Source organism: Aricia agestis, chromosome 14, assembly GCF_905147365.1.
Source record: "Aricia agestis chromosome 14, ilAriAges1.1, whole genome shotgun sequence".
NCBI lineage: Eukaryota > Metazoa > Arthropoda > Insecta > Lepidoptera > Lycaenidae > Aricia > Aricia agestis.
In genome coordinates, this window is record NC_056419.1 from 10,711,700 (window position 1) to 10,728,791 (window position 17,092).

The 17,092-nt window shown below is 34.8% G+C and overlaps 1 protein-coding gene across 5 annotated transcripts in view; it reads left to right on the forward strand.

The window, feature by feature from the left end:
* The window catches only part of LOC121733677, a 115,082-nt gene that overhangs the window by 55,516 nt on the left and 42,474 nt on the right, over positions 1–17,092 (forward strand). Inside the window, exon 1 of one of the 5 annotated variants that reach the window (XM_042124011.1) lies at positions 8,846–9,198. The exons of the other annotated variants lie outside the window; for them this stretch is intronic. Coding sequence (XP_041979945.1) covers positions 9,197–9,198 — 2 coding nt within the window. The 5' untranslated portion in view covers positions 8,846–9,196. Of the gene's footprint in view, positions 1–8,845; positions 9,199–17,092 lie in introns of those variants that run through there. 5 annotated transcript variants of the gene reach the window in all.

The following is a 17,092-nucleotide window of genomic DNA, read 5'->3' on the forward strand; positions in this document are numbered from 1 at the left end:
GTCAAGATACTATATTTCTCTTGGACAAAAAGATAGAGATAACACGATTTAACCAAGGATTTTCTGTAACCCAAGCTGATGCTAGTGGGCCTGACATTAAATATTAGTTAAGTGTTTGTCACTAGAAGCTCAATCAAAAATGTTAATAGAATAAATGCAGACGCAATCAAATTGAACAAATTAGATCACTGAGTTCATCGAACCCATTGATTAACCATACGCGAGTGACGAAATTATATTTTGTTTTTATTGGACGCGACACTATAGATAACGACATGAGAATCTTAGCTATAATTACGAAAGAAGCGACGACAAGTCAGAACTTTTCATACTGATATATATATAAATAAAAATTATTTTTAATTTGGTCTTGCTAAAATTCGTGTACAGCAGCTGCCAAATGTGAGTCTTGAATAATTATTCGTGGAATTCCAAGGAAAGTTTATATCAAGAGTAAAGTGATGCGAAGTTCATCGGGTCTTCTAGTTTAAAATGAAGTTTTATGCATGTGCAAATGGGATTCCAACGGTGAGAAAAGGACACGGAATCCGATTCTTATGATTAGAATGTTACCTGAATCGCAAGTGTCTTTCGGAAAACGAAACAACATTCGAAGTGTGAGAATCTTCTCTCGAAGAGGTGGGAGGTCGACCTTCACCAATATATATTCTGTGTGTTAAAAACTAACAATGAAATAAAATTAATTTGGTTGAAAGTGAAGTTGGGTGAAAGTGATGAAAAAAAATTTATTAAAGTTAATTTAATTAAAAATAGCCATGAGCACTTTCAGATAGGCAAGTAATTATAGGCATATTTATTTATAAATTATATTTCATAAAAAATATGTCTCATCTGGTTATCAGATCGGTGAAGGTCGACCACCCACGGTCTCCTCTACTATAGCTGAAACATCATGAATAAGAAAAGTGTTTACTACAATTTAACAATATAAGCGCAAACATAAGAAATCGTTGCAAAAACTTGTACTTACTGGGTTATAGCCAGTTTTCATATCTATAAAGTACTTGCTATATCGGAGTGCGTGATTTTCTGAGAAGAATGTGAAGAACGATAAAAAGTTCATTCATTGTCCTTTTTGCATTTTCGCAGTTTATATCGATTGGCGCCTTTGTTGATAACAGATAAGCGTCAAGATATGATTCTTCATTATCATGATTCACTATATAATATTAATTATAATTAGGCAAATATACGAGTTCGCGTTGCTCTTCAAAAGACTCTTTTTGGAAAATGACTCGTGAAATAAATTATATAATGTACCTTTACCAGAACTATTTAAATATATATGTATATTCTATTATGACACACATCGCATCCTATAGTTACCCTGAAAATATCGTAACATTATAATATACTTACAAACATTTTAAAAATCTAAAAATCTGACTGTGATACCCCCCATGTCGCGCTCAGTCTCAAGACTTATCCAATGATATCTTCCAAGTTCTAATCCAACCGTTTTAGAACGGAGAGTGTGCCCTAGAACTAGAAGAATGTAACACACATTCTTCAATAATAAAATAACCCTTCTTCTACCCCAGTTCATTAAAACTAATTATAAAGCCTAAGTAGAGTCAAAAATGCCCCATCTATGGTACGAAGCCGGCCAAATATGTCTTACTTACATACACACACTTCAAAAACACAATCCTTCTACCGTCGGGTATAGAATGAAAACCAAGGAGCAATGCCTCCAAACAAACACATGTCTACTCAGCATCCACCCATTCCTTACACACAGTTATCAAAACACCAAAACTTCGCACATTCTCATAACAGTAAATCGGGTTCTAGAATAGAATAATAGTGTTATTGTCACGGCGCTGTTTGTGGCAGACGTCTAGACGCCAGCGCGGCTAAATATAGAATGGACGCACTAGCGGGAATTAGGACTTTTTCATGAATTATGCGGGTGGCTGGGAAATGTTTGCGTTTTCAGGCGCGAAGCCGATACAGTGGAGTATTGTATGGAACAATTGTTTTATGTAGAGTTTTGAAATATTTTATAAAAAAAATATATGAAACATAAATAAGTTTCAATAATTAAGTTTAGATATAATATATAGTGTTCCTTAGGACATCAAGAAATACTCAGTACAGTAATACTACAGTAGTAATTAATAGTACCTACATGATTAATAATAATAAAAATTAATAATTCTTTATTTATTTTTCCTCACAAACAGTCTTAAGCTAGATAACATTTTTAATCAGCATAGTACATACATAGGTCTGTGAGGAGCTGGTGTTTGTGTTAGGCCAAAGCCTGTGGTACAAATCACCAGGTCCCCAACCTCGGACAATATCGGATACTGAATTATTAGAGACAAAGGAAAAAAAACATACATAATGATAAAAGATCGACAAAACAAGTGAAACTAAATTAACAACTAGTTATTAATGTGAATTAAATTTTCGGTACTTTTGTAATTTAACTTTTGCAACCAATCCATGACTGTAAATTTACATTTAGTTTTGTTTAAAGGATATATAGTTAAGATCCGATTTAAATTGTTGTAAAGTTTGGGTCCAAGGAAACAGAAAAATTTTTGGGCAAAAGTAGTTTTATATAGAGGCACATGACAAACTCTATCTCTTCGACGGATTTGTAGATTTGGATTAAAAGTTACAAGTGGGTGTTGTTTTATAATAACTTTTAATATAAAGAGTTGACGGACCGTTAATACCCTCCATTTCAAATAGAGGTCGTTAGTTGGATGGTAATATGGAAGGAACAGGGCTACTTTCAGAAGTGACCTCTGGGCTCGCTCGAGTTTCAGAAGGGAAGTTTTGCACACGCCACCCCATGAAGTAATGCAGTATTCTAATTGAGACTGACATAGCGCAGATTAGCCATGTTGTTTGTCTTGAGAAGTAGTCTAATTAAGCACGTGATGTTAATTTATTAGAAATGAAAACATACACATAATATAACAACGTGTAAGTATACAATACAAATTTTATGATAGAACATGGTTGGAAATTGTATTGAATACTATAAAATATACTAAATAAGGCAAAAACATAATTATTTCGTATTTTCCAATTTTTCTTTTAAAATAATTAAGGGCAGGCAACACCCGCCCTGAAAACTAGCTTTAATAAAATATTTCTGACTCAGTTTTGCTATCTTCATATTATGTAGGTGGTATAAGATACTATAACCCCCAAGTAATTAACTACCAAGTTTTATAAAATTTTTAGGTAAGTAAGTAGTAGTATGCAAATTTTTTGCCCTTCTCTAAGGGTAAGTAAGGGTCTCAAGTCCAGTTGATATTGAAACAACACTACATAACTATGTATATAATATATACATAGTAATGTAGTGTTGTTTCAATTACATATTATGTATATAGCTACACTGTATGTAAGTTTGTTTGTCGACTGGCGCCTTGCGTAATTGTTCGTACAAACAGACACGTCTGATTTACTAATGTATCTAGTTTTAGCACTTAGATAATCCAAAAACATTGTCACATACATTATTTATTGGTGTTTTCATCGTACATCAACGTAATATATTGGAATATTGGACGAAAATAATATTTGTGTCGAACAGAAAGCTTGTAAGTTCGTGTGAGTTATAGAAATTGATATTCCTTGTAGTGATATTTTTGTAAAGATTTTCAAAAGTCAGGATAGGCTATGACATAATATGTTGGCAGGATATCTAAATCTACGTTATGTACGCCATACACGCTACAGTTTACCGGAGAGGCCGCCTGTGCTGGTATGCCTGCGATCAGTCGAAATAATAGATTTTCGATTTTGTTCCGGTCGCCTGCGCAGGCCTAAAGTCTATTCCCACACACTTTCCGGTCTACCTGCACAGGTATGCCTGACCTCTCCGGTAAACCGTAACGTATATGACGTACATTAAATTCAAACGTCAAAAGTCAAAGTAGGTCCGGAACAAATCCAGTGTGAAGCTTTTCAGGTTTTTTGGAATAAAAAGTTGTGTGCACACTTTTCTGGTTATACACGCGTTAGGACACGAAAGAAGACTACCCCGTGGTGTAGGAGAGGAGGTAATATTAACTGTTTGTACCATGCAGCAAAAATATATGCCTGCTACTGCCATCTCGTTTTCACTTTTGCCGGCACACCTGGACTGGATCCCGTTGTTTTTACATTAAATGTCAAATAAAATCTTACCAGGCTCGAGTTTTGGATCTTAGATACTTGTGGTTTTGGGCCAACGTCCGCTACACCTAACAACATTAGAGACCTTCAAATGGAGACAGACAGACTGACAAATACACATTAATGTAAATTTATGCACAAACCCATTCTGTAATAATATTTATCTCACAGACTATGTAAGAGGTCATAGATTATTTTGTATGAGTAAATTTTTTCTCGTTCTGAAAAAAAAATAAACTTAGGCCAATGTCAACCGTTTTTATAATGAGACAATTGTAGTCTAACTAGTAACTAGTGTTTTAGTGAATTTAAATTAATGTAGAGTAAGTACTAATACAATTTAAGCTACATTTGAAAATCTGCAAATGTTCCATAATTAGTTAAACTATGTGGCATTAATAAAATCCATAAGTTTAATTGAAATTTACTAAACCGTATTATCAAGGTTTGGTCGTTCGTAATTATCATAAAAATGCACAATTGTTTCTAATAAAAGTGTTTGATAATAATAGATGAGATTTTGTATTCTTAAAAAAATATATTTATTGATACTTAATATACTTATATTATTATAAATGCGAAAGTGTGTTTGTCTGTCTGTTACCTCTTCACGCCCAAACCGCTGAACCGATTTAGCTGAAATTTGGCATGGAGATACTTTGAGTCTCGGGAAAGGACATAGGATACTTTTTGTCCCGGAAAAATGTACGGTTCCCGCACGATAAACGAGTTTTGGCGCAACGGATTTGCGGGAGTCATCTAGTTTATTGTTAAACCACGATTATTCTTATTCTGCTAACCGTCGTTAAACCAGTGACTAAATGTATAGATTAAACGATAAGCTATTTCGTCAACCTTAGTGACATCACTTCAATAAAAACCCTAATGACTTTAAATTCACAGAATAGCATTATGCTTACTGATAATAGACACAATTTATATCAATTAATTATTATACAACAAGATCATTTTTCTCAATGACTCAAATGGGATTAGCTTAAACTAGTTTAAACCCGTGGTTTCTTGAATGAAATAAATGAAAATCTTCTCTAAAAATCTCACAATATTATGTTTCGTTCGTATCAACGAATTTCCGGTTTTCCATAGACATGCCGCAATCAGAGTGGAACATTAACTATTTAAATGTAATTAATTCAAAATTTTGACATAAGCCCCATACATTATCTGTCAAACTCTTCATTAAATTGAAGGTTAATCATAATTAAATATCTCTGCTCGTACGGTGGTGAGTGTTTTTGCCAGTTTACAACAGTTGATGATTGGTTATTCTACATAAGCCAATCAAAAGCGTTAGAGAATACATACATTTCAGTCAAATAATCTCAGAAACTGCTCACTAACAAGAACTATTTATAACGTGGATTATTATTTATTATCCTTAAATAATAATGAGAGACAGCTCATTAAGTTGTTTTATAAAATGTATAAATTAAAGAATGTACGCCTTGACAACCGTATTAATTTATTAATGTACGAACAAAATGGGGCCAAGAAACTAAGTAATTGTTTTATAGCGTGAAACTATGTAGAAGGGCGCTGAAAATTGTTGTGATTAGAAAATTACTTTACTTGCATACTTTATACTTTTACCATTTAAAGGCCACAAATTGGTATGCTTTTTGAGCGAATAGAAAAGCCAAATTAAAAAAAAGTATTTTATACCTCTACATTCATATTTAAAGGGTAAAATTTAATCCAATTTTTTTATTTTATTATTTACATTATTTGGACATAAACACAATATAATATCAGACTGCCGGTTTCTTAAAAACCTTTTCAATGAGAGCTGATTTGAAGTATTAGTATGCTAATTTTAAACTTAGTAGTTTAAACTTAGGATAGTAAATACTAAATTGCGACGTTACATCAACACTGTATCAATTAAAATATGTTGCAATACATCTTAGTATCCACCCATTTGTTAATTACATAGAACACAGTGCTAATCTAATATTATCGACTGTTTTATAATATTAATCTTATAATTAATCTTAGTTACGAATATTAATTACTTAGCCGTAAATAACCCATCAATCGCCCAAGCGGCACCCGGCTATCGCATAACAATTGAAAATCTATTGTGTCTATGATTCCTACGATCGAGGTAATAAATGAAGATTTTGACATAATCGTATCTCCCATACTTTACATTCAATTGAAGTTAAATATTCATAATTAAAATTTGTCTCTCAGTCGGCCTTGAGCTTAACAACTTAATTTTTGTACCCAACTTTAATAAGTTGTACTCACAACAGCTCAAGTTTCGCTGGTTTTCCTGTTAAGGCTCCGTCACATTGTCGCCTGTCAGTAAAAGTAAATAAACGAAAGGCCATAAGCGGTCAAGGCGCATCACTAAACACGGAAGTGCGGAAGAGGAACCAGCCTCTTAACTCAATAGGTTCGTGACTGAAATAATGATTTAGGTGTGTCAATACAGATTATTGTGATACTTATGTTAATGTTATGAGGTTGCGCCGGTCGCTTTGATGTTACAACATTGTTAGAGCTTAACGCTGCCTTTTTTAAAAACACTAGCTATTTGACCGAGCTTTGCTCGGTATTCGATAAAGCACGAATTAAATGACATTTTCTAAAAATGATTCCTACAGCTAGATCGATTTATCGCCCTCGAAACCCCCTATATAGTAAATTTCATGAAAATCGTTGGAGCCGATTTCGAGATTCCAATTATATTATATATACAAGAATTGCTCGTTTAAAGATATAAGATTTGAGTTATATACGACGCGACTACGCGATTTAAACGCGTTAACTCTACGAACCATTATAATGATTTGTTATAGGTACACCTATAACAAATCATCATAATGGTTCGTAGAGTTAACTTTTTCGTAAATTAGGCTCCACATAAGTCATAAGTTTAGGCGCTGTGCATAAATACTGAACTCCATTCTCTACTCAGATAACTTCTTAGAGATACAGTATTCTCGTATAAACGTAAAAGAGACAAGAAGCCATAGGTCCGTAGGAGAAATTTTCTTTTCTACAGCCCTATTAGATTTTGTTTCTAAACACACTATGCCGAAGTTACGCGGCGTAATTTCTGCCTGCAATGTATTCTAAATTACCGATGACACACTACGATGTCACAGGTCGCGTTTCGTCCGTATATTGTATGCGTTTGACATTGCGGACATAATCATGCGGATATTACGCCGCGTAACTTTGGCCTAGTGTGCTTAGACACTTTTAGGCTGATGGTGATGATTATTTTCAGACGCTACGCTATCCTTATCACTTGGCGTCGGCGCTTGATAGTGTATCTGTGAGACATACCTCCTTTATGCAGCTAAAGAGGGCGCCCGCTTGAGAGCACTTGACTTCACGCCTTCATTAAAATCACTCACAAATTATATTGCTCAATAATTTCATTATACATAATTAAAGTGAAAATATTTTGGTAAATAATAAACTTAAAACTGATATTAAAGATGTCTGATGATGATGATCTTTTAAGTGGTAGTGTCATGCTTCGGCACGAATGGGCCGGCTCGACCGGAGAAATACCACGGGCTCACAGAAAACCGGCGTGAAACAGTGCTTGCGCTGTGTTTCGCCGAGTGAGTGAGTTTACCGGAGGCCCAATCCCCTACCCTATTCCGTTCCCTACCCTTCCTTACCATCCCCTATTCCCTCTTAAAAGGCCGGCAACGCACCTGCAGCTCTTATGATGTTGCGAGTGTCCATGGGCGACGGAAGTTGCTTTCCATCAGGTGACCCGTTTGCTCGTTAGCCCTCTTATTTCATAAAAAAGATGTCTACAAGCTACTTTGTATACGGTTGTAGATATTGTTTACGTCATTGTTTTTATGTCCTTTTCTGAGACATAAGGTGTTGGACGGTTTACGCATGAAGAAGTAACAGGCGGACAGACGGACAAACTTTCGCATTTATACTATGCATTCTTTATATCGATGGACGGACACTTCATCTTGTTATTTCGACTGTAGTATTCAAACTGTTTCATTTATAAATAAACCAAAGCCGTCAATTAAAATCAAAGCGTTTGCTCTATCGATCTCGATTGTAAGGCATAAATAAGAATAAATTGTTACATTAACCTCTGGCTGGTAAAGTTCACTTACCTTCGCTTGACAGAAAAAAGCAATTTAAAAACAAAACGTCGTTATCGCAAAGGATTTCTCGGGCGAAATAAAAAGTGTAGAGTACGCATTGGCCCATTTTGATAAAGCATGACCACTCGACGCTCAGGTGCATTTAATGTGTTGGCTCATGGCTAGTATTAAAAAGTAAAATAGTAGCCACGGTAAAAGATTTTTATAAGAGCGGGAATTTTGTGAAAACGCTGCACTGCACTTAAAGGTTTTTCCTAATTTAAAAAGTGGATTGTTAAACATTCATAGTTGTTAAAATATTGAGTTATATCACTATACAGCCAACAACTTGACTACGTAAGAAAATAATCCTAAATAATAGTTTTTTAACTTTGAATATAAATATTTACCCACTTTCTATCTAAAGCCAATTCCGTTTTAATCACTGAAACATTGTAATTCGCATGAAAATATTCACGCCAGTGAAAATTCTGTAAGGTCGAAACGCCGGCGCACGCACAAAAAAGTTTAGCTTATAAGTTTATAATCAAGCGAGGTTTTTATCTTGTAGTCGCTGGCCGCCCGCCGCGCCGCGTGCATGTCAGTCCGGCTACTCAAATGCAATAGCGCGTGTACGAAAAAAAAAACAAAACGTTCCAAAAACAAAAAAAAAAAAAACAAACGCCAAAACGCGCGCCTATTCTGAAAGTGATGTGAAAAAGTTTTTCAGCGCTGTTCCGAGTTTCCCCGCGACGCCTATTGTTAGACGTATAAGACGTGCAAATATGGTATTTTAAGTGTTTTTCTAACGTTGTATGTGTGTGTTTATTACATAAAGTGAGTTTAGTTACTAAAGCTGTGGTGAAGCAAAATTCAGTTAGATGTATGTGCGACATAATATACAACGGGACAAAACATGACGGCAAAGTTCGGCTATGTAAGTGGTTTGGCATTTTTTTTCCCATGTAGTTATGTTTTTTTTTTACGTGAAATATTTTATTTTGTAATAATATTTTTTTGGCGTATAGTTTTCGCGACGTTCGATAGATAATACGCCAGGTCGCAATAAAATAAACACTTAAACTGGTGTCCTTTATAAATAACATTATCATAAGTACTAGATACTATATCTTTTGTTTTGATACAATTATATAAATTAGAATTAAATTATAGCACATGCTAAATTCTTTTAAGTAGGTAAATAAAATGCTTAGTATTTAGTTACGAAGTTTAAATATAAAATGTAAGGTACTCAAAAAACACTTAAATTATTTACCTACGTAGTGTAGATTACGCAACGCAGTTTTTTTTCTTAACATCATATCGGTAGGCAATTTTATATAAAAAAAACTTAACTAATTTTCTTAGATGATATTCCAATTATTTTGCTAAATACTTTTAATTCTTAACACGTTTTTACCACCTTAGAAAGTGTTGTACAGCTAAAAAAACTAAAAAAAAAAAAACACTTCTTCTACGTCTAAATTGCAGCATGAAACAGAACACCTAATATTTAGTAGAAACTGTGTTATTATTAACACAGTTTCTACTAAATAAAAATAAAATAGGCATATTATTAAGCCCATTTTACCGCCCACAGCAGATCTATACAGTTTATTCGCATATCTTTAGAGATAAATATTATTATTGTATTTAAATAGATAATTAAAACGATTTTATTTTTCAATAAATTCATCGTTAACGCTTATCTCCGCTGAACTCTGCTACAAACAAGGAAAACTCTTTTTATTTAATAGAATAATATCATAATTTACAACTTATTTATGTCAAATAACTTAAAAGTTAATTTCCAATAACTGAATTCACGACTCATTTCAAGAGAAAAAATGCAAAAGGGAACAAGATTCAGCTTTTCGCTGAGAATAAGATAGAACGCAAATATAGGCAAATTGTTCACGTGGGAGAGCCATGCATCGGCACGAATGGGCCGGCTCGACCGGAGAAATAACACGGGCTCACAGAAAACCGGCGTGAAACAGCGCTTGCGCTATGTTTTGCCGAGTGAGTGAGTTTACCGGAGGCCTAATCCCCTATCCTTTTCCCTTCCCTACCCTCTCCTATTCCCTTCAATTCCCTCCCCTATTCCCTTCCCTACCCTCTCCTATTACTCTATTCCTTCTTCTTCTGATGCTGCGAGTGTCCATGGGCGACGGAAGTTGCTTTACATCAGGTGACCCGTTTACTCGTTTGCCCCCTTATTTCGTAAAAAAATGCAATTTTGTAGGTTAGAAACAACATTACTTATATTATACACCTTCCATACTAATTTGCGAGAGTGTGTCTGGCTATTACCTCTTCAAGTTTAAACCACTGAACTCATTTAGATGAAATTTCGATATGAATATATTTTTAGTCCCGGGAAAGGACATAGGATACTTTTTTATTCCGAAATGTACGGTTCCCGCGTGATAAACTTTAGTCGCAAACGGAGTAGCGGGCATCAAATGTATTATATATTTTATTGTACCCTATACCATACTCATATCACCCCTCCGACTTTCTTACCGGAAAAGTAAAAGAAACCTATCACTTTACAATACGGCATTGTGGTCGCTTATTGGGAAATGTGAAAACGTCTGCAATTGATACTGTGTGGAGAAGCCGTAGAAATCTACCGCTGCCGTATCGACTTCTGTGTTGGTACCGTGTTATACAATATACTTAAATTTGTAGTCAATCTTTGGTACCAGTTTTGAGGTTAGGGTAAGACTATAAAGTTAATATACCTAGCGGAATAGAGAAACAAAGGCCTGAGCAAGAGAGATGTCACTATCAGTAACACTGCGTGATAACAAGAGACGTGTGATACATGACAGCAGCACTCTTTTTTTGACGTCCAGTCGGCACGTGCCGCACGTTGACAATTTAATCTTATAGAATTCATGTTCAATCATGCTTGTGTAAGTGTATACGTACACATATTTTTCACACAGATGAAAACCAATTTTGGTTACGTTTGACAGCTCGAGATTGTTGCTCTATTCCGCTAGGTATATTAACTTTATGGGTTAGACCGAAAACCGACGACATTTCACGCGATTTATCAGAAGAAAGATAAAAGCAGAACAAAATTTTAATTTGTACCACTGTCCTACTCACCGGGAAGCCATCGCGGCGTAGCTAGTGACGTTACCATGGCAACGTCCAAGCAACGTCTGGCGTTTCTACGTCGCCGCAAAGCGCTGTATTTCTTAAAGTTAAGTTTAAAAACACCGCTTTGCGGCGACGTAGAGGTGACAGTAACGTCACTGGCTACGTCGCGATGGCTTCCCGGTGAGTTATAGCACTTATGCATCGTCAAGTCGCGTTTTTGTGTACCCTGGCCCTTAGGGTTGCATAATTCATGTAAATACAAAAATAATACTAGATGTAATTTCGACTAAGTCATTTAGAATGAAGTCTAATTACAGCTTTCACTCTTAAGAATCCTATTATAGCGATCCGCAGCGGGACGGGCAGCATTATACATGTTTAATATGGCACAAGGAGTTATAAGATGTAAATCTTTACACGTGGTTATAGTTGTGTAGTGGTCAATGTGGTTGTATAATATTATGTGTGTCAAATCAAACTTATCTCTACGCTTATTTTCTTCTAGTAAACACAAGGTTTTTGACCTTAGTAATACAATAGCGTAAAATATGTGAACACAAATACACACTATAGTATGGCTGGCCAATGGCCATACAAGAGCAATATAAGCTGACCTGACGAAGCCATTTTTGACTGACTTCCAAAAAGAATGAGGTTTCTTGATTCGACGGTTTTTTTATAGTCCGTTCCTATATTCAATTCATACTTAATATTATTAATGCGAAAGTGTGACACGCTGTATGTTTGTATGTTACCTCTTCACGTCCAAACTGCTGAACGGATTTTGCTGAAATTTGGTATAGGTATACTTTGAGTCCCGAGAAAGGACATATTTTTTATTTATTTATTTACACTTTATTGCACACAAAACAATTAAAAGTTAAAATATTACAAGAAAAACGACACAACAGGTACTGCTTATCTTTAAAAGAACATCTCTAAAAGGGCGTAGGATACCTTTCATCCTGGAAAATAGTACGGCGCGATGAACAAATTTTGGTAAAACGGACATGCGGGCGTATCTAAGTATTATAGACATACAGGTGTGTCCATGTTGGACCATAATGGATAACCAAGATTGTTGATCGTGATGATCATGAATGCGATGGGCAACCATAAACGAAAATGAGATGAATCAACCTTGAATTTACACGTGTACCTTACAAAGAACACCTTACAAAGATGAGAAAATAGTTCCTCTACAATTTTAATACTTTCAATTTAGTATCGAAAAGTGCTATACTTTAAAAGTATAAGTTTTAGTGGTTTAACTTGAATCACTTGTCAGTTTTATTCATTAATTAATATTTAAGATATAGTTCAACTTCGATTGCAGTCGTTGCGGCCATTTTTTCGTGAGTGGGATCGAAGGTACCAAGAGGGTACTACTGGAGGTGTCACTAAAATGTTCGCACAGGATATAGGGGCAGCTCACAAGGTCTTTAAGGAGATTAAACTCAATAAGGAAATAACACAGGCACTGACCGGGCACGGTGGGCTCTCTGGGTATCTGTACCGCTTCAGGTGCAAAGAGAGCCCATCGTGCAGGTGTGACCCTAGTAAAATAGAAGATGTACCACATCTTCTAACAGAATGCCCAATATACTCGAGGCCAAAATATGATCTGGAGATGAAAATAGGACTAGAAATTAATGTTGATAGCATAAAGGAAATAGTAAAAGATAAGAAAAATAGGGAAGAATTTTTGCTATATTGTGTTAAAATAATAAAAGGAGTAAATAGTATTAACAGAACACAAAATAGAAATAGGAGATAAGTGTATAGACATAGGACAGTATAAATTGTATTCAGAACATAAATCCCTCGAATAAAAATCAGGGACAAGAGTATTTAATAATAAAAAAAAATAAAAAAATATAGACGTTTAGTTCTACTATCCTACTAGCTATCCTTATGAGATACTTGGAAATCATTGAAAAGATAGAAAAAATATTTCGGCCACACTCAAAAATAAATTAAATGTTGTTTTACTTTAATTTCATGAAGTGTTAACAGATATCGTAAGGGACTGATGTCCATGTCATTAAATTAAAGCTAAGTATTGATATCTCTCTCAGAACGGCTGTTTTATTTTGCACTTGCGAAGTCATCGATATGCAAATTTCTTTCACATACTATGCTCAATTCTCAGTAATAGATTTGATAATGACATAAAGTAGTGTTAATAGATTAAGGGCCATACCTCACCGGGATGCCAAGGCGACGTGGCCAGTGACCTTACCATGCCTACGTCTGTCGTCTCTACGTCGCCGCAAAGCGGTGTTTTTCTTAAATTCTATGAAGATTTAAGAAAATACCCTGAAAAAATGTTCAATTATCTGAGGATATCACTAAAATCAGATACTGATTGAGTGACGGAGCATACAAAGACGTGCAAACAACTGGTAACGTCGCCAGTCGCCGCATGCATAGCGGTCGAGTCTGGCTACGCTGGCTACTTGTCGCCAGGTGTGTTACCCGTCATACATCTCAATAGAAGTAGTTGGCGACGTCGCTGGCCACGTCGCTATGGCGTCCCAGTGAGGTATGGCTCTTAGACTTTGTGCTAATTATTAGATGTCAATTTCCTTGCATTTTATGTGACATTGACAAAGGTCATTATCAAAAATATATGATCGATAATACTCTCTCATCAAGAAATGACAGGACGAATTTTAATAAGTTACGGTTATAGTAAGAGTTTCATGGTAGTCTTATCCCGAAATGGCAGTAAAAGTAAAATAAGTGAACAAAATTCAAAAGAGAACATTATAGGTACAACGGTTGGAGCAAAGGGCGCCGTGCTGGCACATACAGTGAATAATCCAACCAAAATCAGACATGTTGCACACGTCATATCAGAATACGGACAGAAACATTTTGTCACAATTTTTGTTTAGTGTCTATGCTGGTGCTGCACTCTAGCGTCTAAATATTGCAGTAATATATAATATTGTAGAGTTTTTATAGCAATGAAAATTCTTCACGTTCTTAATCGCCTGTATTATGCTAAGTATTCACATACGGTTTTGCTCGATCGAGCAATAACGTCGAGCAAAACCCGCGGCTCGGGATTTCGACAACGCATTCAGCATTGCTCGATAGTTTTATTCTAAATCGATATATTTAATTCCATCAAACCGGCTCGCCTTCGAGCTGTCCACACAGTAATTAATACTCGATTTGGAGTAAAACTATCGAGCAAAACCACATGTGAGTACTTAGCATTATACCATCATAGGTCAACGTGGATTATTAAACCAATATTTTGGCACATTCTGCCCGCAGTATTTACAATTAGTGAAGTCAGGGTTTTTTGTTGTGTGTACATATTAAGCTACATAGAGTAAACAGTAAACAGTATGATACTACTTGTGCTAAGTGTTTGACTATAATTTGTGTTTGTCAAGACTGGTGTATACTGTAAAAATAGCAAATAGAACACATAATATCCTCACTAAACTTCTGTAAGTCAGTACTCCTGATTCTGCTGTATTTAATAATAAATATTATACAACTTCAATATTGTTTTATCAAAATATTTTACATAATATTATGTTTCACACACTACACATTTTACAACTGATAATAATTATTATATTTTGATCCTTTTTTCAATTGTATAAAAATAACAAAGTATCCAATTTCTTCATTACATTATGAAACTCGTAATTTTTGCTTTAGGAAATTCTCATGAGATAAACGTAATGGCATGTAGTCATCTGGTAATGATCTATGTAGCACTACTATGCAGTATAAGCATTATACTGTACTGAGTAACTGAATTTGTATGATGTATCTTTGAAATCGATAATTACAGACACTAGTTTTACGCGTATAATACTACGCGTATAAGACTACATTATTATGCAACTTCAAGCTATCTGAAATGACTCTAATGTACGCGCGCATCCAATTTATGCAGTTTGAATGGAAACGGACTACTGTATATATTTATATTGTGACTATAGCCTCCAGTGTTCTGTAACAATAAGTTTCATTTACATAATCCTCATATTTTATGGTGAAATATAAAATTAATTTCGCAGATCGCAACCACCGATAACTATGCTCATTTAAATATGGCTTTTTTAAGGCCACCATATACGGACAGACCGATCCGGCCGGACTGATCGCAGGCCGAGTTAACCGGACTCGTGCACACATACGGGAATGCACAAAACGAGTCAGATATGAGAATCGGAATTCTCAATACTCGAATATCAATTCGATTACTATCGCGTAGACAGCATGCGTGCGTGCGAGTGAGATAGCCTACAATCGAAGTAACTTTTAAATTAAGATAATCGGGACCCAGCGGGTCTAAAATGGTCGTATAGCAATTTCTCTCAATCAATTCACAAAATGAATTGTCAAAACTGTCAAAGTCACGATTGTCAAATTAGTACGAATATAAACCAATTGAATTGGTCAAACTCACGAATGTCAAATTAGTACGAATTTAGACCAATTGAATTGGTCTTAGATACTTGACATTCGTGACTTTGACAGTTTTGACAATTCATTTTGTGAATTGATTGAGAGAAATTACTATACGACCATTTTAGCCCCGCAGGTCGGCCTACGTTCAGTCCGACCACACCGATCGATCTCTGCGTATAAGAGGACCTTTGAGGCCTAATATTAGTATAATATTTTTATCGTTGAAAATCGATAAGAGTATTTATATGCAAATTGATTATTATCCAGTTTTCATCTATTAAATACCTATATACATGCAAGAACATAATAATTTATGCGTTATTGTGTAATAAAACGATATTAGTAGTAGTTTACTTTAATATAGTTATTTAATACAATGACTATACATGGGCATTCCATGTTAAATCGATAAAAATTCTTTGCAAATCGACAAGAATCCTTATTTTTTTAGATTATTGTGAAAATGAAATATAATAACAACATTTTTAGGTTGGTCGTTTTTTCTTTGAAAAAGTGTTCATGCGATTTTGTGAGCCTTAAAATCCCGTTGGAACGGTTTTTTAGGCAGTTAAATGTAACCTTGTTTGCATTATATCTTACGGCCTTCACCATGGTTAACTTTATGTCTGTGGCTTTTAGTGTGGCGCTTCATCAAAATTAGCTCAGTTGCTCTACCGTGAGTTTAAAGCTATAGTACTTTTCGATACTCGATACCGACCACAGTAAATTTTTAGTATGGCAAATTTTACAGCGCCTCTATCGGTTACTTGCGGAACTAAAATCGCCATACTAAATATTTATGTAGTTTGTATCGATAAATATATAAATATAAATATTATAGTTTTAAACTCATGGTAGAGCTACAGTAATTTTAGAGCCTACTAGATGCGAATAAGTTTTACTATTGTAACATGAGTAAAAATAATGCCTACCTTATAACGAAAAGGTATCTAATGTAAAAACATAACATATACATAACTTTACCTAAACTAACATTTGTTTATATTTACAGCAATCGAACAATAACGTCATATTGTTTAAATATCATTGTTGTTAACAAAAACGGACAGACGCGACGTCCAATTTATTATTTCATGTTTTGACACGTCCACTTATTAAACGTTAATAAAATTCCATAATTCATTTGTCATAACTCGTGACTATTATTCTGATTAACTGCTGTACATAATTTAGAATCAAAATGGCTTCCAACTTGTTGCGGAACATACCTATATATCAGAGTTTGCCACTTAATACCTCGTAAATTATCCTAA